The sequence below is a fragment of the Phyllostomus hastatus genome, unplaced genomic scaffold, assembly GCF_019186645.2.
Source record: "Phyllostomus hastatus isolate PE091 unplaced genomic scaffold, TTU_PhHast_1.1 phas_contig_159, whole genome shotgun sequence".
Lineage (NCBI taxonomy): Eukaryota > Metazoa > Chordata > Mammalia > Chiroptera > Phyllostomidae > Phyllostomus > Phyllostomus hastatus.
The window spans coordinates 5,837,210-5,860,651 of record NW_025333640.1 but is presented as its reverse complement, the minus strand read 5'-3'; the positions used below and the strand labels follow the sequence as shown (position 1 = coordinate 5,860,651).

Here is a 23,442-nt window from a genome sequence, read left to right as displayed (position 1 = left end):
AACTTCTTCAGATAATCTTAATGTTGGGTTTAGTGGTTTTTGGTTTGTTCCCCAAGAAACATTTGGAAATACTTTCAAACAGAGGAGCCTTAAGACAGGGTCTTCGTGTATGTGTGTGCGTGTGCAGTTTTCTCCCAAAGTAAACGGGGAGGCAAGAAACTTCTTTAGACTTTTCTAGAAATCAACCCTCATTATCCCCAGGGGATTGATTCCAGGACCCCCTCAGATGCTCCAGTCCCTCATATAAAGTGGCAGAGCATTTGTGTATAGCCCATATCTGTACATAGGCTGCAGCAGGGCACGCCTACACATCACCTCATTTGTGCGAATTCAGTGTAGTGCTCCATGCACGGCAAATTCAAGTTGCTTTTTGGAACTTTCTGGGATTTTTCCCCCCAATATTTTTGATCCACAGTTGGTTGAATCTGTGGGTGTGACACCCTGCGATACAGAAGGCCAACTGTATTTACCACTACCAGACCCACATCGTGAGTTGGTACCTCACACATGTATGGATAACTTATTGCATGGATAAACAAATGAATATCCTAAATTCGAACTTATCTGTGGTCTCTTAAGACAATGGGAAATCAAGGTGTAAAGAAGCAAAGCTCCAAAGGAGGGTGAGAAGACAGCGAGCCTCTGTGCTGGGGGAGGAAGGGATGCTTCTTGTCACACCCTGGGATTTCTGTGGAGGTCAGAGCTCGAGGCACGTGCTTGGTGGTTTACTGTGAAAAGTGATCCCGAGAAGCAGGAGCAGGGCCTGGGGAGACCAGAAAGGAGGAAAAGCAAAAGCAAGGACGTGTCCTTCAGCTGGCTTCCACTGTGGCCTTGGGGTTCAGTCCTGCCAGGACCTTCCAAGGGCGTTTGTATTAAGAGCTGCAGAACTGTCTTCCATGGAGTGTATGCCTCCACCAGTTTCTGCCCACAGAGGTCAGGGTCAAGGCCATGCATGAATGAGGTCTGGCTGGGTCCTGCAATCCTGAGAAGTCCCAGAAGCCCTGGGGCAGACCATAAGAGATGAGTGGTATGGATGAAGTGAGGGGCTGCCAGGTTGTACCCACCCACAGTTGGTCACGGTAGCCCCAGCTGGAGTGACAGCTGGGCTGAGAGAGTGGGAGGTGGGACCAAGGGCTGGCCTGTCAGTCTCTGCTAGTCCAAGTTCTTCTATTGCCAAGAAGGGATTTGGGCACTTCTGGGCCTCATAACACTTTCCATTTTCAATCATTCACTTACTCACCTGTTTATTGACCACCTACCAGGGTTCAAGGTTCTGTGTTGGGCACTATGTTAGTCTAAACAGCAAGTTCCTAATTCTACTTGTGAATTCACAAAGAATTAGTGTCTTTCCTGTTAGATTTATTCGCTCTACTGAAATGCTGGGTGTCCTGACATTGTTGGGAATGATTGCAGATCCTCCAGCCTCTGAAATGGCAATCCTGGGGTCAGTCCCTTCAGCTGGAGCCTTTTGCCTTATAATTCCTCCTGGATCCCTTTTCCACAACAATCACAGGGAATTATCGGAGACTCTGTCTGCCTGGCCCCCCAAAGGGACACTTGTGCCAGGAGCATAGAGGATTGAGCCACACCCCTGGGAAAAGTAACAGACCTGGTGCCCTTGGGGCATTCTTCCACTGGGGTCATGGCTGTCGGCTGGCCACCAGCTAGCACACGCGCTGCCCACTCTCCAGTTCACAGCTTTGTTCACTGACATGCCCGCCAGAGACAGGGCCTGTTTGTAAAGGACAGGCACCTGGGCTGCAACCACCCCACCGTTTCAGAGGCAGTTTCAGGGGGCAGGTCCTCTGCCTGTGTGTTGGATCCTGCCTGTAAGACCTAGTTGACCACCTGTGCTCGCTCACTTGGAGAGCCCTGCTGGTCCCTGAACTGGCAAAGGCACTGCAGGTGGGCACTCAGGATGTCATACCAATGCAGGCAAAACTGGTGCCCTTGGGAGCCACTGGTGGGGGAGTCTCCAGGCTGACGGCGCATCGGACAGCACAGGCCACCTGTGCAAAGACAGAGTCTGCCTGGTTTCTTTTTCAAGGAGCCCCTTCTGATCCAAGGAGCTGGCTCCCTGCTGTGTACATTTGCTGGGCTGGCGGAGCTGCAGGCCAAGGGGCCAGTGTCCAGTTTGTAAAGGCTCATCCGGGACATCCTGCCAAGCTAGCCCGGGGCATGTGGTGCTTGCACAGAAAAGCTCGCCCCAAATTTACGCATCTGCTACCCTCCTCTTGGTCCTTATGAATGTCCCCTAATACCTTCCCTCCCCCATCTGCTTCATTTCCCCTGCCTCAGCCCTTCACTTACAAAACACAAATTCAAATGTAAAAGTATCAAAAATTTCTGGAGAAACACAACAGGACGTTAAGCCCAAGCCCAGGGCCCCTTGAGCGTGAAGCCCTGTGATCAGCGCGTCACACCCCGTGAGGCCAGCTCTGAGTTCTCCATCTGGGGTGAGGGGAACCCTAATGAAAATGTGATCACCTTAAGGGCTAAAGCTGTACTGCTAACCTCTTCATGAGGCAATTCTGAATGACTATTAAGATCCACTTTTTAATTAATTTTCTGTGAAAGTCACATGTGTCCAGATCCCAGTCAAGTCCACCCGGTTTCGCAGACCGGTGAGAGAAAGCCCCCTGTCTTTTTCTCAGTGTTTATGTTGACGTGCTGGCTTTGCAGGCTCATTTTGGCCCCACCGTTCCCATGCTCTGCCCTCAGGGTGATGTTCTGTGAGTTCCGATGCTCTCCTTCCTCCAAGCAGCATCGCCGGCCTGCGGGAAGCAACGAAACAAGCCTGGACCTAGAACGAGACGGGTCCACCTCCTTCTTGCAGGATGGCCTTGAGCTAGTTAATTGCTCTAGTTTCCTTTTTCCTTCTGTCAACTGGTGATACTGTCTGCCTGAGGGCATGGGGGGACCACACGAGAACTGTGAGGCACGTGGCAAGGTTCCAGCCGCTGCCTTCCCGTGGGCCCCTCTGTGACACTCCTCAGGTGCCACTTCTTCATGCTCTCCCAAACCTCGAACAAGACCCTCCCGCTTGCACTTCTGAGACTGGTACAGGGCCTCTGCATGGCAGCTGCTGGTGCCTGCCCCCAGGGCCGCCTGCCTGGGAAGGAAGGGGGAGAGAGTCTGTCTGTGCTATTTTTGGCAAGGGAGGGAAAATGTGGGGCCAGCAGGGCCTTCGGATACTCTGTGGCCTCAGTCTGCTTTCATGCTCCGCCGCCTGCCTAAGTGCTTTCATCTGAAAATGGGCCTTGAAATTCCACTTTGCACGGTGGTTGGGAAGATGCGACATCTAGTAAGAGACTAGGACTGAGTATGGCACACAGTAGGCACTTAAACAAGTCATCCCTGCCCTGCTTCGCCATATGGATTTTGGAGTTCAGCGTGTGGCTGACTGTCCCAGCAGCAGATGTAGAGGACAGAGTGTGGATGGAGGGGTGAATGACCCAGTTCATCCTTATTTTATGCCTATGGCTGTCTCTAGACTTCTCTGTTTTCACCCTTAAATGAGATTATGAATACGTGCCCGCCCTGCCTACTTCCCGAGATTAGTTATGTTGAAAAGCGAGGCCAAAGATGTGAACTTGTATACAAATATGAAGGGCTGTTAACAGCAACACCCCAGGTTTATGTCACTGAGCATCAAACAGAACTCTTTGCTCTCTTCCTCCCAACGCACACTCGGGTCTTCTGCCTGTGGGCATTGTTGGCATGCTGGGGAAGATGGCCTCTCTGGTTGGTCACACTGGGGCACCTTGACTTTGCCAACACATGGCTGTTTTCCTCACGACCATAAAGAACGATTATGGAACGGGAAGCTGACTCGGGACCGGGGTGTGAGTGAGAAGGGGATGCTGGGCAGATAAGGAGGCTGCGGAAGAAATCTTTGTACCAGCCACCTAGCCCAGGGCATTGCCTGAGGCCAACGTTAGTACATTAGTCATATATTCTTGTAAATTCTACATTGACACATTAAGTAGTAGTCAGAAATTAACACTGAATCAGAATCCACATTTGAATCTCTGCATGATTCCCACCAAGCAGCCTGACTCCAGCTCAAATTTATGATGGAACTCACTGCCTTCCTAGCTCCTTGGTTGTTTGTGTGTCTCTCAAAAAGTTGGTTCTGTGCCTCCTACCCTTCCAGCATATCCCATGGTGGCCGAGAGCTGGGAGCTCTGGAACCACACTGCCCGGCTCGGTCCCTCTCCTCCACCTACTGGCTGTGTGACCTTGTGAGCCACCTAGCCTCTGCGTGCCTCAGTATACTCATTTGGAATGGGAGGGTGGTAATAGTAGTTATCTCATAGGGCGGCTATGGGATGGAGTGTGTGGACAGGACCTGGCACCTAGTGAGGACTCTGGAAACGCCAGTCAGTACTGTTAGTCTCTGGTTTATTTTCCTCTTTGTGAAAGCATAAAAGTCGAAGAATAATCAAAGCACATGAAAAGTAAACGCACCAGCAGGGAGATAAATGAACTGTCTGCAGAAACACGAATTAAGGGAGTCGCACTCGAAAGGAATTGTTCCCTGTTGACAACAGCGAACATCTGGAAGAAATTAAATGGGGGAGACGGTGGGTGGTGTGGCATGTGGGCTGAGAGCGTACTGTGGCTGTTAGAAGGAGAGACTCCATTTCTGGGGTGGACAAGGCAAGTGATCCCCCAAAAGGGAGGCTGCTCTGGGCTCAAACAGCACGACTTGATGCCTGAAGAGTACTCACCCCTCAAGATAATTTCTGTTCTGATTAGCACAGGCACCTAAAATGTCTGGATCATTCCTTTGAGCTTATGCATTGTCTTTAAAAGGCTACTTCCAAAATGCAAATACACTTACAAAAACAACATTTTATATCTGTGAAATTACAATATGAAAATTATAATACTCAGTGCACCGAGATTTCACTGAAACTGGCACACTCAAAATCTATAATGTACATATAACGTCTATCGTGTAGGCAAAACTTTTGGGGAAGTGATTCGGCTGGAATTTTTGAGCCCTAAAAATGTCTATATCCTTTGATAGTTGTTTGGTAGATCCAACTTCTGGGAATCTATTGTTAGGAAACATTTCAAAAGAAGGGAGACATTGCCACATTTTTTTTCCATGATAGAAAAAAAACTAGTAGTGAGAGAATGGGTGAATTACAACACAGCCCCTAGATCCCAGCCCTCTAGATCTGCTGCACACCTGGACTCGTGTGACTGAGTCCACGCAGCCCATGAGCTTCCGGGAGCCCCCGAATGCCAGATTCTAATGCTTAAGGTGCATGTCCCTCCTCTCAGCACTGTGAGGTAGCTGCTTATAACCAGGGAAAGGAACCGATCCACAAGGAAGAGTGGGAAGTCACTGAGGAGAGGTGTTTGCCTGAAGAGGGACATACGGGATCTGGAAGAAGGGTCAGAGGAGGCAGAGAAGGGAGGGTATCGATATAAAACGTGCACCCATCTGGAGGAGCCCTTGGCACAGTAGGTGTGCAAGAAGGAAAGGGACCCTCAACGCAGGAGGCTGGAAAATAGTGTTGCCCAGAGCGTGGCTGAGTCTGCTGCAGGTGGGGCTCCCGCGGGCAGCTCTGGGGCAGGCGCATGGGGAAGCACCGGGTTCTGGAGCCAGCAAGTCATCTGGCTCCGCATGACTGATTTGCTGGGCTCCCTCGAGCCACTTTAACAGCTCTGACCATGAAAGAGGACAATAATGGTCCCTGCCCCCTTGACTTGAGAGGATAGCAACACACAGTATCATAGGGCAAGCCTCACGAAACTGCTCATATTCGACCATTTTCAACGTGTAGAAATGACCATTTCATGTGGATCAACCTCATACATATGAGGTTCCCAGCAGTTCCCAAACTAGTCTGCACCTTGGAATTATCTGTGGCTTTTAAAAATTTCAAAGCAAAAAAAATAAAAAATTTAAAAAAATAAAAATTAAAAAAAAATAAAGGCCCTGGCTGGCGTAGCTCAGTGGATTGAACCAAAGTATTGCAGGTTCAATTCCCAGCCAGGGCACATGCCTGGGTTGCAGGCCACAGCCCCTAGCAACCGCACATTGATGTTTCTCTCTCTCTTTTGCCCTCTTTTCCCGCTCTAAAAATAAATAAATAAACCTTTAAAAAAAAACTAAAAATAAAAATAAATTTTTCAAAGCACGGGTCACACCCAGACCGATTAAATCAGAATTTCTGCAGGTGGGACACCTGGCCAGGTGATTCTAAAGGGCAGACAAGTTTGGGGACCACTGGCTTAGCACAATGCTTGGTTATTGTTAAGGCGCTCAGCCATAGCTACCTCTGCTTTCCCTTCATTCATCATTCATTGAGCGCCTATTGCATACCATGTTCTGGCAGGCCTGCCTCTTGGGACCCAAGGACCTCCCTAGTGGCACTCATTTCTCGCCTTCCTTATCCGCAGCGTCGAGGCCCCGAAGCTCCCCAGATGACCTGAAGGTGCTGACGCGCAATGTGAACCGGCTGAACGAGAGTTTCAGGGACTTGCAACTGCGGCTGCTGCAGGCTCCGCTGCAGGTGGATCTGAGCGAGCAGGTGTGGAAGGTGCAGGACGCGCTCCAGAACCAGTCGGACTCGCTGCTGGCGCTGGCGGGCGCGGTGCAGCGGCTGGAGGGCGCACTGTGGGGGCTGCAGGCGCAGGCGGTTCAGACGGAGCAGGCGGTGGCCCTGCTGCGGGATCGCACGGGCCAGCAGAGCGACTCCGCGCAGCTGGAGCTCTACCAGCTGCAGGTGGAGAGCAACCAAAGCCAGCTGCTGCTTCGGCACCACGCGGGCCTGCTGGACGGGCTGGCGCGCAGGGTAGGCGTCCTGGGCGAGGAGCTGGCAGACGTGGGCGGAGCGCTGCGGGGCCTCAACTACAGCCTGTCCTACGACGTGGCCCTTCACAGCACGCGGCTGCAAGACCTGCAGGTGCTGGTGAGCAACGCCAGCGAGGACACACGCCGCATGCGCCTGGCGCACATGGGCATGGAGCTGCAGCTCAAGCAGGAGCTGGCTATGCTCAACACCGTCACAGAGGACCTGCGCCTCAAGGACTGGGAGCACTCCATCGCTCTGAGGAACATCTCCCTCGCCAAAGGTAGGGAGCCCGCAGTGTCTGCCTGGGCCCCTCCTGTTCAGGACTTTTCCCTGTGCTCCCTCCCCGAAGGCCCTCCCCAGGCTGACTTGACACTGGAAGCCCACACCTCCTTTATTAAAGCTTGCTCTTTCGGGCCCTGGAAATTTCTGCCCAAATGGCCTATGCCCATTTTCAGGCCTGTACACGCCCCTGTGCGTCCCTACCCTCAGAGAGTGCACTCAGTGTCCCCTCCCCAGGGCATGACAATGGCCAAGCATGGCAGTGGGGGAACTGGGTAGTCAGAGCTTGGATGTGCCAGCTGGAGTCTCCAAGGGTTGGTGGGAGGTAGGGTCAGGCTGCACTCAGGCTGGGGGGGGCAAATTACCCCTCCAGGGAAATGGTGTTCCACTGGTAGAGCTACAAGGAGTTGGAATTCCAAGTTTGAACCTGGCCTTCCAGACTGTGATAGAGCAACACAAGGTGGGGCAAGAGTAGGTTTCCAGTCGAGAGCACACAAAACACAGAGTTTGTTATGATATTATTTATTAAGTATTATATTATTTTCCATATGAACAATTGGAAACCTACTTTTGCCCTACCCTGTATTTATCATGCTAAAATAACATATTTAATTTAATAGATTGTCAGCTTCATTTGTAACTCTTACGTATAACGGCAAAAAAGGCACAGGCCTCCATTTGTACCCTTGCTCAAGGCCTACAAATATTAGAGCCTTTCGAACCAGCCTCCCTGTCTCCCATTCCCGTGTCACTGGCTCCTCCCCACCTCTCTCCCACTCCTTTCTTCTTCTGTCCGCCCTGCCCATCACTGTCGGAGGAAGCTTTAAGAAAATGCACTTTTCCTGCATCACTCCCTCCCCCCACTCAGAACTCACCATGGACCCCCCAAGTTCTGCCGAATTCATTACAAACTCCTTAGCTTCACAGTAGACAATAACAATACCATTTTGAACACCAGCTGTGTCCGACATGGTGCCAAGGGCATCCTCTTATGGTGTCTTTTTAAAACAACCCATGCCCGGGGATTCAGAAAGCCGCTCACAGTTGCTGGCTAGGAGGAGAGGTTGCCAGGGTTTGGACCCAGGCTTCTCTGATCCCAGCACTGGTGAGCTTTCCATCCCATGCGCGTCCCCAGCCTCTCTTTCCTGCCTGCTCCTCCAGCTGTTCCCCCAGTGAAGCGCTTGCAAACAGAACTGTCTGTCAGGCCAGTGCAGCTCTGTCAGTAAGTGAAGTGACCTCAGTGTCGGGGGAGTGGTAGGGCATATGGCAGGTCCAGCCCATCTCGGCCAGGCAGGCATTGACAAGGTCTTCCTATTTTTCAAGAGAAACCAGAAACGTGGAATGTTCTAGAAATCTTTAATTGTTTAATACTGTGAGCCAAAGGCAACACATCTGGGGGCCACATACGGTTCCGAGACGGCCAGCTTGCATCCCCTGTCCTGTGTGAAGCATCCAGGCCAGTGGAAGACGTCTCGTCACTGGCCCAGGGGCAGAGCCCGCCTTGCTGACGGCCATAGCTTTACTCCAGCTGTGCCTCCCTCTTCCTCTTCCTCCTCAACATCCAAGTCCTTCTGATCTCACTCCAGCCCTTGTCCTCCGAGAACCCTGCTGGCCTCTCTAGCTCACCCAAGTCTCCCTCTTCTGAGCTCCTGCACTTACCAGAGCTGAAAACAGTAATGATGGAGCCTCCCGTTCACATAGTACTTCCCAATTTACAGAGTGTTGGGGGTATGTTATTTTGTTCTGAAGTGGGTCCCCATGACTAGCTGTGAGGCTGACGGAAGGCAGGTTTCCTTATTGAGGGCGGGGTAGGATTCCTGCAGAAAAACAACTGAGGCTCCGGGAGGAAATAGCTGATTTACTCAGGGCTGCACAGCTGGTAATGATCCGACCGTGGACTTTGGTTTTCAACAGCTTTAATAAGGCATAATTTACATGCTGTGAGATTCCCCCATTTAAGTGTACAGTTCGATGACCAAGCCAGGACTTTTAGCCCAGTGCCCAGCGCTCGTTCTGCTACACCAGAGTCTACCCTCGCCTCTTCGTCCCTGCATCCCCCAGTGCCTGACAGCGTGGCACATGTGACTGGGACTCAGTAAATGTTTGGGGAACAGCCATTACATCTTGAGCCTGGGCAATCAGAGGACTGGTTTTCTTGTCCTGGGCCATTTTGGGTTTCACCTGTCAGAAATCAAAGGAGGGTGAGAGGTAGAATTTCTTCTTTTAGATCCACACCACTGGGATCTTAGCTTTTCCCATCATCTCTTTTCCTTGACCTCCCCTTCCCGTAGCAGGTGCTTAGTCATAATAGCAGCCACACCAAATCATGCATGACCTACTATGAACCAGATGTTTTGTCAGCATTAATTCTCTAAATTCTCATTAATTCTTGAAGGTATTCAAGACCCCTAATCCTCCCATTCTGCAAAAAGGTATTATTGTCCTCATTTTATAGATGAAACAACTTTCCCATGGTTTCTTATGCAATTGGCAAGTGGTAAAGGTCAGAAAGTGGGTCATTCTGGCTCAGAAACTATATTCTTGTCGCTGACCATCCTACATTCCAGGTGGAGAGAAGGGGGCATGGTCCCTTGGACTCCATCCCCGTACCTGAGGGGTGGTCCCCCCCGGGCTCTAGTCCCTTTCTCCCTCTTCTAGTCAACAGGCATCACCATGCTTCCTTCTGGTGATCCTCCCGGGCTCTCTGAGTATTTCACATCCTGGTTCTTTCACCTCCAAGCTCAGGTCATTTATTTGCCAAGGTTCTTCCACTGGAATCCTCCAAGTGGTCTTTCTTTGGCTCTTAAACTAAGTCTCACACTCAGTTCTCTTGAACTAAAAGTTTCATCTCAGTCCTGCCCAGGCCTACCTTCCAGTCTCCACACTTTGCATTCCTGATGGGCTGCTGGCTCCTCAGAGGGGACCCCGCTCGGCCCCTCTGGCTCTCAGGATCGCCACTGTGTCTGGTCTCACCCTTTCCCATGTCCCTCTCTTGTGGTGGTCAGGGGCCCAATTGGTATGAGTAGAGAACTCCGTTGGGCATGTCTGAATGTAATCGTCATTCAGCTTGATTGAGACGAAAGTCTCCCCAGGCCTTTGATAAGGGATGCTTTATCGGATGAGCTTCCCTGCATTTCTAGACTGCTGTCCAAGTGGCCTTTCTGTCCTGGCTTTGTTCAGCTCCTCTCTTAGTCTTTATGCGTGCACACACACACATTTTCTCCTTCCTTGCTCAGAATCCACAAATATCCAGCTATGTATATTTTTCAATATGAGCTTATTTATGTTATTCTTGAGCTTGACCCCAAAAGGTTTTCATTCTCTTCCTTTGTTATAGTTTTCCCTGAATCTCGTCTCCAGTTTGTCTTTTGTGTACATTCACAGCAGTGCTGCTTTCTGCTTTGGGTTTTCGGCACTAATCAGGTCTGTTGAAATCTGCCTTTGGCTTTGAGAGCAGCAGAGAACCTAAACAGCCAGAGAGAGGAGGCCCAACCAGAGAGAGGAGGCCCTCCTGGAGGGGGAAGGCGAGAGCAAAGGCCTGGAGGCAGAACTCCCCCCACGGTCAGATGGCTGTTTGCTAGATGGTCATGTTACAGAATCACAGAATATGAGCGTAATAATAGGTCTCTGAAATCACCCAGCCCACTCCTCTGCTTGGGGACCCCGAGGCTCAGAGAGGGGAAACGACTTGCCCAAGCCAAATCCCGAGGCAGTGGCCCAGCTGGGAGTGGAAAATAACATCTCTTGGTTCACAAAAACAAGCTAGCAAAGTAAGTTTACCTGTGGGCCGCTTTTTTGAGAAAAAAACAACAACAACAACAAAACACCATCTGGTAGAGGGTCCGGTTCAACCAGTGTTTATAAAGGGATGGCGTATAATGTTGGGGAGCCTCGGATCCCAGGCTTGCGCGTTGGGACGGGGCGTCAGTGGACAGGGGCGGGTTGGAGGTGCTGCGTGTCTCCGATCAGAGCAGCATGGAGACTGTGCTTCTCCTCCACTAAGGACAGGGAAGCATTGGCTGGCGACTCCCTGGGAGGGTCGTAAGGCGCTCTGTCTCTTCCCCTTCCACGTCTGACTCAGCGGGGAAGGGAATGGAGAGCACGCTGTGGGAAGGAGCAGTTGCACCCAGCCCCGCCCACCAGCCCGTTTCCCTCGAGGCTCTGGGGAGAGCCGGCCCCTCAGGCCAGGACCAGGCCCGCAGGACTCCTGGGGTCAGGTGTCCTCACTGGTGAGGCGGGACTGACCGTCCCTGCCCCGTCTGCCTGCTCAGGGTGGCGGAGAGAGGCGTGCAGCAGGGAAGTGAGGGAACTCGAGAAAGTGTCCCTGTAATGGCACTCAGAGCCCAGTGCCCCGGTGACGTCAGGGAAGCGGAAGTAGAGTGACTGAGGAGCCCCGCCCCTGTCAGCTGCCCCGCCCCTGTCAGCTGCCCCCAATTTAGCCTGGTTCTGGAGGTGGCGTTGACGTCATGCTTTTGGTCACTGTTGTGCTGGCATCAGGCCCGCTCTATCAGCTGTCGTGAGAACTTGTTCTTGGCAGGTTGTGGTCCAGATTCCAGCACACGCAGGCCCCCCACCCATGGCTACTCCCAGGATCCGGGAAGGGAGAACGGATTGCTTTTCCCTCCCTGTAGGCTGGTTCCCAGAAGAATCCTGGTGTTTCTCCCACATGTTGGGTCACATATTCTTTGTTTTGTTCTGGAGACACTCCAGCTGGAGTGGCTCACAGGCAGCCAGGCGAGGGCAGAACGGCCCTGGGGCAAGCAGCGTGGGCAAGCAGACCAGACTGGTGGGCAGGTTCTGAGAGCGGACCCCAGGCACCGGGGTCCTACTCTCCACGCCGCTCTAGGAGGCGGGCAGGAAGGAGAAACTGGCATACCAGACCAGAAGCACCATGGAGGGGGGCCTGGGGCTACTTTCACGATTGAAGAGAGATAGACCCTACTCCTCCTTATCTGAGCCCACCTCCGTGCTCTGGCCTCTCAAGTGGTGGAAAAGATGAGAAAGTGACAGTGTGCAAAGTTGAGAAGTGAAAAAGCCTGTCTGGGTGCTACCGGGGCCACTGATGCCATAACGGCTTCTAGGACTGGCCAGAAGCCGTTCTTTGAGTCTCTACCATGTGCCAGGGGCTACATGAGGCACAGGGCCACAGAGAGGGAGCTCTAGACCTTCAGAGAGGCCTGTCCTCTTTGGGGACCAGAGGGGACCACTCTTGAGGTGAGTGGCCATGCCCAGCAAGTGGGCACAGAGTGACCTGACCCGGCTCAGGGGTGTCCCCCATGGGGAGTTTGTGCACAGCAATGTCCAAGGCCCTTTCTAGCTCTGAGATGTGGGGGCCATGCTCTGGGGCCCTAAGAGATCAGAAGGGTGTGCATGAAGGTGAGCTCGAGGGCTGAGAGGGACAGGACTCTTCAAAGGGAAAGGATTTGGGGACACACTGAGAAGAATGTTTTTGTTGAGGTGGGAGACAGTTTGTGTCCAGAAATATTAAGAGTGCCAAAGAATGGACCAGTTGGGGATGACCTGCAGGGGTCGCCCACAGAGGGGGCCGTGGCACATCGCCCTGTGAGGGGCCCCCACGGGTACTGAGTTCACTTGCTTCTGATGAGATTAATGAACAGGATGAACGTGACTGGTTGGAGGGAGAAACTGGAGACAAGGAGAAAGGCCATGAGGACCTCGATGAGCTTGGTGCCGGTAGAGACAGGACATGGGCTATGTTCCCAATGACAAGGCTGGAAGAGTGACAGTCTGGGGAGGCAGAGCAAAGGGAGGAGAGATGAAGCAGCTCAAGACGTTTAGCCTGGATTCCTGATAAAATGACAAAATGTCAGAGCCCAGGACTGCATTACGCATGGGCAGCAATGGCTGAAGAAATGCTTGGTCCTCAGAGCACTAAGCAGCCTGGCCCCACAAGACTGGGACTGGCCACATTTTAGTCTCCTTTGAGTCTGCTGGGCCAATACTACCTAAGGAGGTCACTAGGGTCTGAAAATCTTTACTGTCCACCCTGACTTCTTCCCAATTAATCTCTAGTACAGGAAGGCCCTCGGGAACCACTGTTTGTGTCTTAAAAACTATGTCCACGTGGAGGATGTTTTTCAGACTTCTCTCTAGATGACCCAGCCAAGCGTGGCAGGGCGATTTCAGGTGCAGGTTAGAATCCTCACACACTGTCATCTTAGGATCATTCTGATGAGGTGTTATGAAAGGTGGGGCACGGGTTGGTAAAGATGGCCTTGCTACTCAAAGGTTACCAAGCCCCTTTGCATCCATTATGTCCTTTAATCCACTCACTCCTCACTACATGTGCCTGAGAAAAGAATTTTTACTTAGATTTTGTAGAACTGAGACCTGGAACCCAAGATGCTCTGAATCCATAACCAACCCCTACCTTCTAAGTGACCTCTGCTACCCTGGTGCCCCACCATCAGGGTCATTCCTCTGGGCAGCGTCCTCCCTTTGTGAGAATTACTCTAGAGAAGGGCCATTCATCGAGTCACACATATCAGAGCAGAGAGAACAAACTGGAGCATCTGGCCCATTGTATCCTTGACGTGCTCAATTCCTGGAGCTGTGAGTTCCACACTGGGAGGGGTGGAGCGGGCAGAGGAGAGTGAAGAGGGAGGGGTGGAGCAGGGGCAGGGGAAGGCAAGTCCATCCCTGTGGCAGCTCATGGAGAGCAGAGACCCCGGGACCTCTCTTAGTGCCCTCTTTCAGCCTCTCCCTGGACAGAGGTGGCTGGAAGGGGAGCTGGGAAGCTGATCTGATTCTTCACTATGTCTTTCCTTTGCTCTATAATCTTGGCTGTGTTCTAAACAGGTTCTGTGTCTCAACTCTGTCACCTGAAAACTGGGATCAATGTGGCCTGTCTGACTTTGCTTTTCTTCGTAGAAAGGAGGAAGATGTCTCCGAACCCAGTCCACCTTAAATGATTTGTGTAACTCGTGCATTTTAAAATTGTTGATTACTTTTTCTCTGTGTATGTGCCATTGAATTATTAAACAGCTGTCTACTTTTGTTAGGATCTAAAAATAGTGCCAACTTCTGGAATGTCATCAGTACATCTTGATCTTGGCCTTCTGGTTGTTTTGTGTGTATTAACACCCTCTGACCTCATATACTCATTCATTTATCAAATATTTATTGTGCAAGACATCACTGCTGTGCTGCGAGTATGCATGTTTTGGTTTCCTAGGGCTGCCCTAACGAAGTACTACAAACTCAGTAGCTTGAAACAACAGAAATTTGATTCTCTCACAGTTCTGGAGGCTGGAGGTTTAAAATCAAGGGGTACCCAGGGCCACATTCCCTCTGAAACCTCAAGGATCCTTCTTGGCTGCTTCCTAACTTGTGATGTTGCCCGAATCCTTGGCATTCCTTGGCTTGGAGAAACATCACTGCAACATCTGCTTCCATCATCCGGTGGCATTCTCCCCATGTGCCTGTCTGTGCTTTCTCTTCTGAGAAGGACACCAGTCCCATATTGGAGTTAGGGCCTGCCCTACTCCAATATGACCTTATATTAACTAATCCCACCCACAAAGACCCTATTTCCAAATAAGGTTGTATTCTGAGGTTCTGGGTGGACATGAATTTTGAGGGGGTACTCTTAGTCCAGTGCAATATGGTTTGCGTTCTCATTGGTTCTCTGATTTTCTCACAAAGCAGCAAGTGTGGGGAGTTTAGAGTCTGGATCTTTGTAGCTGGATCAGGGAAAGCGAGGATGCAATCCTGTCCCGGGGAGCTGGCCATTTGCTAGGAAAAAGAACACACACACCCACGACTATAGGACAAGGTGGTGTGAGGTAAATGCGAATGGCACCGAGTCCATGCACTCACACAGGCTGTGCCTCCTTTCAGCAGGAATGGTGGATCAGAGAAGGTCTGGCCAAGAAGGTGGCGAGGAGCAGCCCCTGGGGTATGGAGAGGCAGGTAGTGACAGCACAGGGACAGGGAGGGCTCCCGGGCTTGCCAGCCTGGGAACAGCAGGCTGCCATAGGGGGAAGGCTCAGCTGTGGTCTGGGAATGGGGAGATGTCTGGCACAGTGAGTGAGGCTGAGTGGGTGGGGGCCAGACAGCCCCGAGTTAAAACCGTGGCTCCTTCACTCACCAGCTGGCTGTGTGGCCTCAGACAAGTCACTTCAACACCCAGCTTTCTGGTGGGAACCGAGTCTAATCACACACACTAGAATCCCTGCCATGCTGGAGTGTTGCCCTGGAAGGAAGCCCCGCTCAGGAACAGTCAGAACCCCCTTCTTCCACCCAGGTGCTTCCGCCAGAAATCTGAACATGATCCTGGCCGCCTCCCCTGCCTTCACCTGCTCGGTCTCCTCTCCTTCAACCAGCCGCTCAGGGCCCTCCTGACTGCCACGCCCCTGATTCAGGGTTCTACCGCCCTCCCCCCCCCCCCGCCCCGGGGTATAGCCTCCTCCTAATCCTCCCCACCTCTGCTTTCCCTCCTGTTCCGAACCATTGCCAAAACCTTGTGTGCAGATTTGGTCACACTCTTCTTTCAGGCTCCTCTGGTTGGGTCTGGTGCCGCCAGGGTCAAGGCCAGCACTTAAGCCAGGACCCCAAGGCCCTCTACTTTCTCACCCTTCTTAATCCATCATGTGCCCCTCTCCAGCTTCTAATCCCATCATGGCTCATGTATCTTTAAGCTCTCATAGGAATTGTTCCCTCCTCCTGGGGCTACCGCTTTGCACTCTGACTTGGTCCGTTCGGGCAGCTCTAACAATGTACTGCAGACTTAAACAGCAGACATTTGCTTTCTCACAGTTCTGGAGGCTAGACATCTGAGATCAGGGTGTTGGCAGGGATGGTTCTGATGAAAGCCCTCTTCCTGGCCTGCAGAGGGACGCCTTCCTGCTATATGCCAGAGAAAGCATGCTCACCAGAGAGAGGGGAGAGGGGAGCCAAGAGAACTATCTGGTGCCTCTTCTTTCGAGGGCACTAATCCCATCATGAGGGCTCTACCCGCATGACATCATCTAACCCGAATCCCTGGCCAAAGGCACCATCTCCTAATTCCGGCACTCTGAGGGTCAGGGCTTCAGCATATGCCTCTAGCGGCCACAGGCATTCAGTTCATCACACACTGTCTCTTCTCCCTTTACTTAGTCACTTTCTGTTCCACCTTGAAGTTTCACTTTGGATATTACTTCTTCCGGGAAGCTTTCCCTGGTTTCCCCACCCACACCCACAACACTGGGCAAGGTGGCACCCTGGGTGCTTCTAAAGCACCATGCTGACCCTCCCTCTCTTTAGGAGGGAGTTTTGTTTCCTCTGCATGTGGCCTGTTCCAGAAAGCCACCCTCTAACCTTGGTGCTGTTTGTAACCCTTTCAGGACCGCCGGGCCCCAAAGGGGATCAGGGCGATGAAGGGAAGGAAGGCGAGCCTGGACTCCCTGGATTACCTGGACTTCGAGGTAATGGGGAAGCCCCCGACGGGGACCTGGGCAGACCAGGAAGGGAGGGGCTCCCAACGCATGCCCAACCCTGTGCTTCCTCGTTGGTATTGGTCATGGGGCTCCCTGGGACAGTGCCCCATCAACTCAGCCTCAAATGCCCTGTTCTGTGAAGAGACTGATGTCATTGGTGTAACACTAGGATGGAGCAAATACTTTTTCATAGCAAGTACCATGATTTGAAGGACAAAGGTACATAAGAGAGTCACAGCTCCCTGAAGCCACCTTCCACCCCAGGAATTAGGGTCCATGTGCCCAGGACCTTCAGAAGAAATTGCAGGTGTTCTGCGATCCAGGCAACCCTCCACTTATGCCTCAATGAATCGCCAGGCACCTGATGTCCCCACCTCCTGCCAAACCTGCGCAGGCCAATAAACACCTGCCCCTCTCCTGCCTCTGTCTGGCTACGCACGCTGGCGACAGCCCTGAAGATCCCATGGCTGGTAGGGAGGGGACTCTCTGGCCTTCTGAAAAGATATAGTACGTCCTCACGTATCGTCATTGACAGGTTCTGTGATTTTAGGTGAAACAACATACAACAAAACCAACTTACCATAGGCTAATTGATACAAACAAATGAAGTTCCTATAGCACCCCATCAATGTTATAACAGGACGACGTTGAATGGGACGTTATCCAAGGATGTGCTATGTGTTCTTCTTAGTCTCGTTGGCTCAGAAGCTCCTGTTCCGTTACTTTATCAAACTTTGCACCCCTGTCTGTCCATGCCGGAGCCTCTGCTGGGCGCAACATTTTTCTAGGAGAGTGTAAAAAGTCTTCTGAGTTATGTAAGAAAAGGAGAAGTTTATCAGGAAAAATGTGTCTTCTTATTTATATCAGGAATCATACCTCCAAACCATCTTCTTTCTAAATCTCTAAGGAGGTTGCCTGGAGTGGATGCAGAGGCTGGTGGAGGGAGAGCCCATGGCCTGGCCTCACTCCCTGCCTCCCCCTCCCTAGGAGCTCCCTCAGCTGGGGATGCCCAGGGACTCCCAGTTCTGTGGAACCCCTTTTCCTGCTTTAGTAAATTGTACGATGGGGATCCCTGGGCACATCCTGCCCTCGATTCACAGTTCTGTGGTGTCAGAGCCATTGGACTCTAGGAACATTGTGTTAGGAAGGGGAAAACAGAAAAAAACATTCACTGAGGTTCTGCCACCCTCTTGGGGCTACCTGTCCTCTCCCAGCTGTTTGACATCAGCTCTGGAGGAATAATAAGTGGGAGACAGGTTTCTCCACGTCAGAGAAAAAGCCCAAAGAAACCAAATAACATTCAAAGCAGCAAAGAATTAATCAGCTAATTAAGGTCACTCTGCTTTGCAGAGATAACTATGGACTCTGGTCAGGCCCCTGGGACCCAGGGCTGCCACTGGGTGACAGTGTTTATTGACTCTGGCTCTTGCTGTTGACATGCAGAACGTTGCAGGCCCCCTGGTCAGGAGCCTCAGGGCCTACTCTGGTAGCAGGCCCCCTCCTCTCAGCCTGCGACCCCCACCTCTGTACTTCCCTGTGTTTGCCACAAGGCAGGGACCTTTCGGGTTTTTTCTTAACTGTGATGGGGAGCTGTTTCATCTTCTTCCCACCCTATGTACCAGTAAACCCTCTTCATCAGTGCAAAATGAAGCCAACCAACCCTGAGCTTTTAGTTCGGAAAGGCCAGGGCTCAGAACCTGCCTCCAACACTCTGCCGTGTGACTGTGGGCAGGTTACTCAATCTCTCTGGTAACACAGGTAAAGTGAGACTTACCTTAGTTGGTTGTGAGGGTTAAATAAGATTCTTTATACAAAGCATCCAGAACAGTGCCTGGCACATTAAAAAAAAAATCTTGCCAAATCTAAATCTCCAGCACAGCTAGAGGAAAAGGGACATCTCCCAAACAGGGCCACCACCACCACTGTCACTCATAGTAGAACTGGATTTTTCTAGGCAGGGGTGGGGGGCAGTGTCCAGCCCAATGGGATAAAAAGTGTTGATGAGGCAGGTTTGCACTGACCTTGGGACACTGCCTTTGCAGCATCTTTAAATTCCCTGAGAGGAATCAGGAAGCAGAAGCAAAGGGAGGATTAATGGTTGAAGGCAACTGCTGGCCCAGACAATGACCTCTAAGGGCCCCAACTTGTCTCTTGTCTCCCCAGGTCAACCAGGGGAGAGAGGAACCCCAGGACAGCCCGGCCCCAAGGGTGATGATGGGAGGCCAGGAGCCACAGGAGCAATGGGCATGCGTGGGTTCAAAGGTAATAATGGACCTCAGAGCACCCTGGCTCCCCGCTGGCCTCTGGGCACCAGCCCGGGCATTGGAGTGGGTGGGCCAGCTCTGAATTCTGGCTCTGCCACTGACCAGCTAGCTGAGTGACATTGAGCAAGTCACTTAATCTCATCATTCCACATCAGTTTCTTCATCCCCAAACTAGAAATCCTCATGAGCCATATCGCACAGAACTGCCATAAGAATTAAATCAGATGTATTGAATATGTATGTGAAAACACTTTGTAAACTCTGAAGTGCTGGTGAAATGCATGGGGGAACCAGTATTACTAAGGGTGGCAGCTCAGGGGAAGCCAGGCCAGGAGAGCGGGGCCGCAGGAGGGACAGAGGCTGCAGACCAGGACCGCCACCTGCGCTCCAGTACTGCCGCATTCCTCACAGTCTGCCGCAGTCTCTGTGTTCCCCCAATACGCCAGACTTTAACCTGTTCTCAGCTTACACAACCAATAGTGTTTCTTCTCATTTTTTCCTCTTTCTATGGATAGTCACCTGGTTCATTTTTAGGGGAGCCCACTTTCCACATTTATTTCAAGATGTGCCCAGACTTCCTATCATCCTTGTAGAAGAAGACGATGAAGTATGATGCTTTTCCCCCAGGCTCAGCCTCTTCACTTCCTAATATGAAATCTAAGAAAAATGAGCCATTAATCATTCCCACCCCATGTCTAGGGTGGTCTCTTAATCTTGCGTCACTAGGAACTTTTATTCTACTTTCTGTTTGGTGGTTAAACAGGCTGAGGCTTCCCTCCCTTTCATGATCCACATTTTAAAAAATTGACTTTGAAACAGAGTATAAAAGCAAGCATGCTTGTTGAAAAAAAAGAGCAGTACAGAAACGTAGAGCATAAAGTCAAAAGTCAGTCCCCTCCCCTTTGGTCCCTGAAGCTCTTACTCTTTAGAGTGACTACTATAAACAGTTTGGAGCACATCCTGCCAGACCTTTTTCTAACCACATTCGTATTTACATATATGGTTGCCGTTGTTTTTTCAGAACTTGGATCACACTTAGTACCCTCCCTTAGAACTTGCTGGTTTTGCTTTTTTTCACCAGACACCATGCCATGGACTTTTGGTCTGTAGATAGCTTTCTGAAGCTACTTGGAATAGAATAATAGAATTGCCTGGTCATTGTAATGTCTGCTTGGTGGTGCCAGGACCTCCTACTTCTTTATAGAGTGAGATGCTAGCTGGGAAAAGAGCTCTGCTCTTTCACCCATATTTTGGGAAGGAAGTTCTATAATTCCCTCCCTCATGTTTTATAGCCATGCCCCCCAACTGGTACACCGCCTGACACAGAACCTAGGCTTTCTCTCTCTGTTTAACTGAAGAATGTCCCTCCTTTCCTCTTCCTGTGCTCATTAGAGCAAACTTGGATGTGAACTTCTAAAACCTTGACTATTTAATAGGAATATCTTTGCTTTGTCTTCCTTCTGCTGAATACCATATACCCCTTCAGGCTTTAATAAGGAGGAAATGAAACTTCTCGGCCAGGTGCTGCCTCCTCCTCCCCAGGGCGGAGTGGCCAGAACAGGCAGCTCTTTGCTGGACACTGTGCCCTGCAGGGCTGCTGGCTCCAGCTGGAGGTCCTCCCTGGTCTCGGGTTAGTAAGTCTCCTGCAGATGATGCTTTATTTACCATTAGGGCTCGTTCACATTTCTAATGCCAGTTTTTCTCCTCTGTTTCAGGTGACCGAGGCCCCAAAGGAGAAAAAGGAGAGAAAGGAGACAGAGCAGGGGATACTAGTAAGCAAATTTTGTTGGGGTCACTGGGGTCATTGCACAAGAGTAGCTGTCACCCAGAAGGCCCCACAAGTTTGGGGGTCCCAAAACTAGATCCATGAGCCAAGGCCTCAGTGTCAAAGGAGCCCCCCTCCTGCTTCAGGGCTCTGGTGAGAGAGGGGTACTCCAGGGGCACAGGTCAGACGTCCAGGGGTGGTACAAGCCCAGACGTGCGTAGAAGGATCCGGAGGCAGACTGCCTGGCCTCCTCACTGCTCACTGGGTAATCTCTGCGCCTCAGTTTTTCTCATCTATAGAATGAGGATAAAAGAGCCCTAACCTCACAGGATCACGGTGGCATTAAAGGAGTTAATCCACATAAAGTTCTCATTACAGTGCTGGGACATGTGGTTAGGACTCAGGAAGGGTTCATTATCATTATTATTATTCTATGTAATACACTGATTCAGACATACTTCCTAAAATCACTGAAATTGCTTGCTAAAACTCAGTTACTGACCTCATTAAAAATGCACGACTTCCCTGGGTATTTACATGAGGAAAGGCAAGGAGGCAAAGCAGAATCCCTTTTGTTTTCCCCCTTTGCTGCTAACTGAGCAGAGATGCGAGGGAGCTCAGTATTGGGCAGACCACCAGGTCTAGGGAAGGGTGTCTTACTGACAAGGGTCCTCCCTAAAATGTTTACAAAGCGAGCCAGCTTATCTAGTTGACGCTCTCTTCTAGGGTTTATTCCCACCCCACCCCCAAAGGGCTACATGTAGAACCTTGGAGAGATTGCCAGAGGAGAATGAGTCTCCTAGCCAAGTCTCAATGAATAGTGTCTCCTCGCCAAGTTGCTGAAAAATACCAACATCTAGTATCTGTTGGGTTCTGAAATGCTGCCACCCTGTGTGAGGCAGAAGCAGAGGACCCCTTCAGGGTGTCTGTGACCCTGCCTTGGCTCTCTAGGGAGGCAGGGCTGCCTCCAGGTGAGACACTCGGGGACAGAAAGCTCTGCAGATTCACACTCTGGACCCAGATCGAGGATTTCCCCGAGGGCTGGGATGACACTTTCATCCCAGTCGTGCGAGACCAGAAGAAAACCTCGCTTCTCAATAGTGCCCTCTCCCAAGGTGTCCTGAAACTTCTGCCTGCCTCCTGCTTCCTCAGCCTTCCCCTTTCCCAGGGCAGTGGTGAGGATCAAACAAGAAAAACATTTGTGCCAGCACTTCGTCGCTGAAGTGATGGACACACCCATAGACCGGGCAGGCCCACACTCACGCTGGACTCCACACACCCACCTCATCTCAGATACAAAATCCATAAAGCAATATGTGTGCTTTGCAGTCATTCTAGCATTACCTAGAGTCACTTTCAAGGGCAGCCAAAGGCTGAATTAGGAGTGTCCTGCCTAGATGAGATCTGCTGGACCCTGTGGGAGCCAAAAGGAAAGTTTTGATGGCAAAGGAAAGGGGTCTGGATATGATCTAGGACATCTGTGACATATCTGAGTCGCATTTATGAATTGGGCTGGGCACTGTACTTTGTCTTTGGGCGGCTGCCTTCCCCGGCTCTCTTTGTTGACCGTGCCGAGGAGTGTGGCATTTAGCTGTGTGAAATAAACAACTCCTGATGGGGTGCAGGAAGGGAGGGGCTGTGGAAAGATGACCTCCAAGGAGAGATCAGAAACGCTGCCCACATAGGAGAGGGATGCTTGTCAGGGACTATTAGGTGGCTGTTGGTCAGCGGGCTTGAGGGCAGAGAGGAGGTCTGCACTAGCAGAGCCTGGGGAGAGGTGGCGGTTGTCCGCCCCCACTGATCCTGAGGATGCTTTCGTCACCGTGTAACTCACCTCTGTGGGCTCTGCTGGCTGGTCTCTGCACTTGGGTTGGGGCTCCGAGGCTGGGGGCCCAGTGTGGGAGGTGGGAGCTGAGCCGCAGTGGTAGAGAGCCCCACCCACCCCTGAGCCTGGGTGGGGAGTTTGGGGAAAGGGCGTCTAGTCCACTTGGCGCTGGAGCCTATTGACGACACCCAGAGAGGCTGATGTAAGCTCTGGACAGCCCGTCCTCAGGGACTGCTGGCATTCTTTCCTGCCCTGAGGAGCCCAGAGGTCAGACCACAGCCCTTGCACAAAGCTCTAAGCCTCTCCTTCTTGCCCCTGATGAGACCCCAAAGTGTGATGGGCTGGGGAAGTGAAGTGGCTCAGCAGAGACAGCTCCATCAGTGGTAGCCTTTCCACAGCAGGCAGAGGAAGGTAGGAGACACACAGGAATCGTGAACAGCAAAGCCAAAGGCCATCCCTCCATCTCTCTGTTCTCAGAGGCCCCGAGTGGAGAGCTGACTCCCCCAAGGCAAAGGCAGGGGCAGAACCCGGAACCTAGGCCTCTGACTTCTCTGATTCTGGGATGACAGCTTAGGCCCCTGGTCTTGAAGAGTAGGGCTGGGCTCCCTAAAACCCCCAGTGATTCATTCCCTCACCTGGACATAGGGATTTAAGGGCCTCAGGCCGAAGGGGGCCACCACAGCAGTTCAGAGCTGAGCTCGGTGCCTTCCCACGGCCTGCTCCCCCGACTCCCGGCCTGCCTCTGACCACATAAAACCCATGATGGGATGAGACTCCCTGTAAGGTTTCCAAGGACTCCAATCCCAGAGGCATTAACTCGATCCCTGGCACTGAGACTCTGAGGAGGAAGCCAAGGATCATCTTTCAGAAAAGTGCAGAAATTCTGACCCACACAGAGTACCCACTTCTGGGGGCTGTTAGTCATCCCTGGGCCCAGGGCAGCCCCACCGTGAGACCTCAGGGGTGGGAAGAAGGAGTTCTCGGCCTCCGAGGTCTCCCCTCCCTGCAGAAAGGAACACAGCGGAGGCTTGCGCTGAGGCCGCGGAACCTTTAC

The 23,442-nt window shown here is 51.7% G+C and overlaps 1 protein-coding gene across 2 annotated transcripts in view; it reads left to right on the top strand.

Moving 5' to 3' along the window:
- The window catches only part of SCARA5 (scavenger receptor class A member 5), a 98,088-nt gene that overhangs the window by 50,080 nt on the left and 24,566 nt on the right, over positions 1-23,442 (top strand). For both annotated transcript variants that reach the window (XM_045831733.1, XM_045831734.1), the window contains 4 exons: positions 6,421-7,095; positions 16,442-16,522; positions 18,698-18,796; positions 20,514-20,570. In XM_045831733.1, coding sequence (XP_045687689.1) covers positions 6,421-7,095; positions 16,442-16,522; positions 18,698-18,796; positions 20,514-20,570 — 912 coding nt within the window. The remainder of the gene's footprint in view (positions 1-6,420; positions 7,096-16,441; positions 16,523-18,697; positions 18,797-20,513; positions 20,571-23,442) is intronic.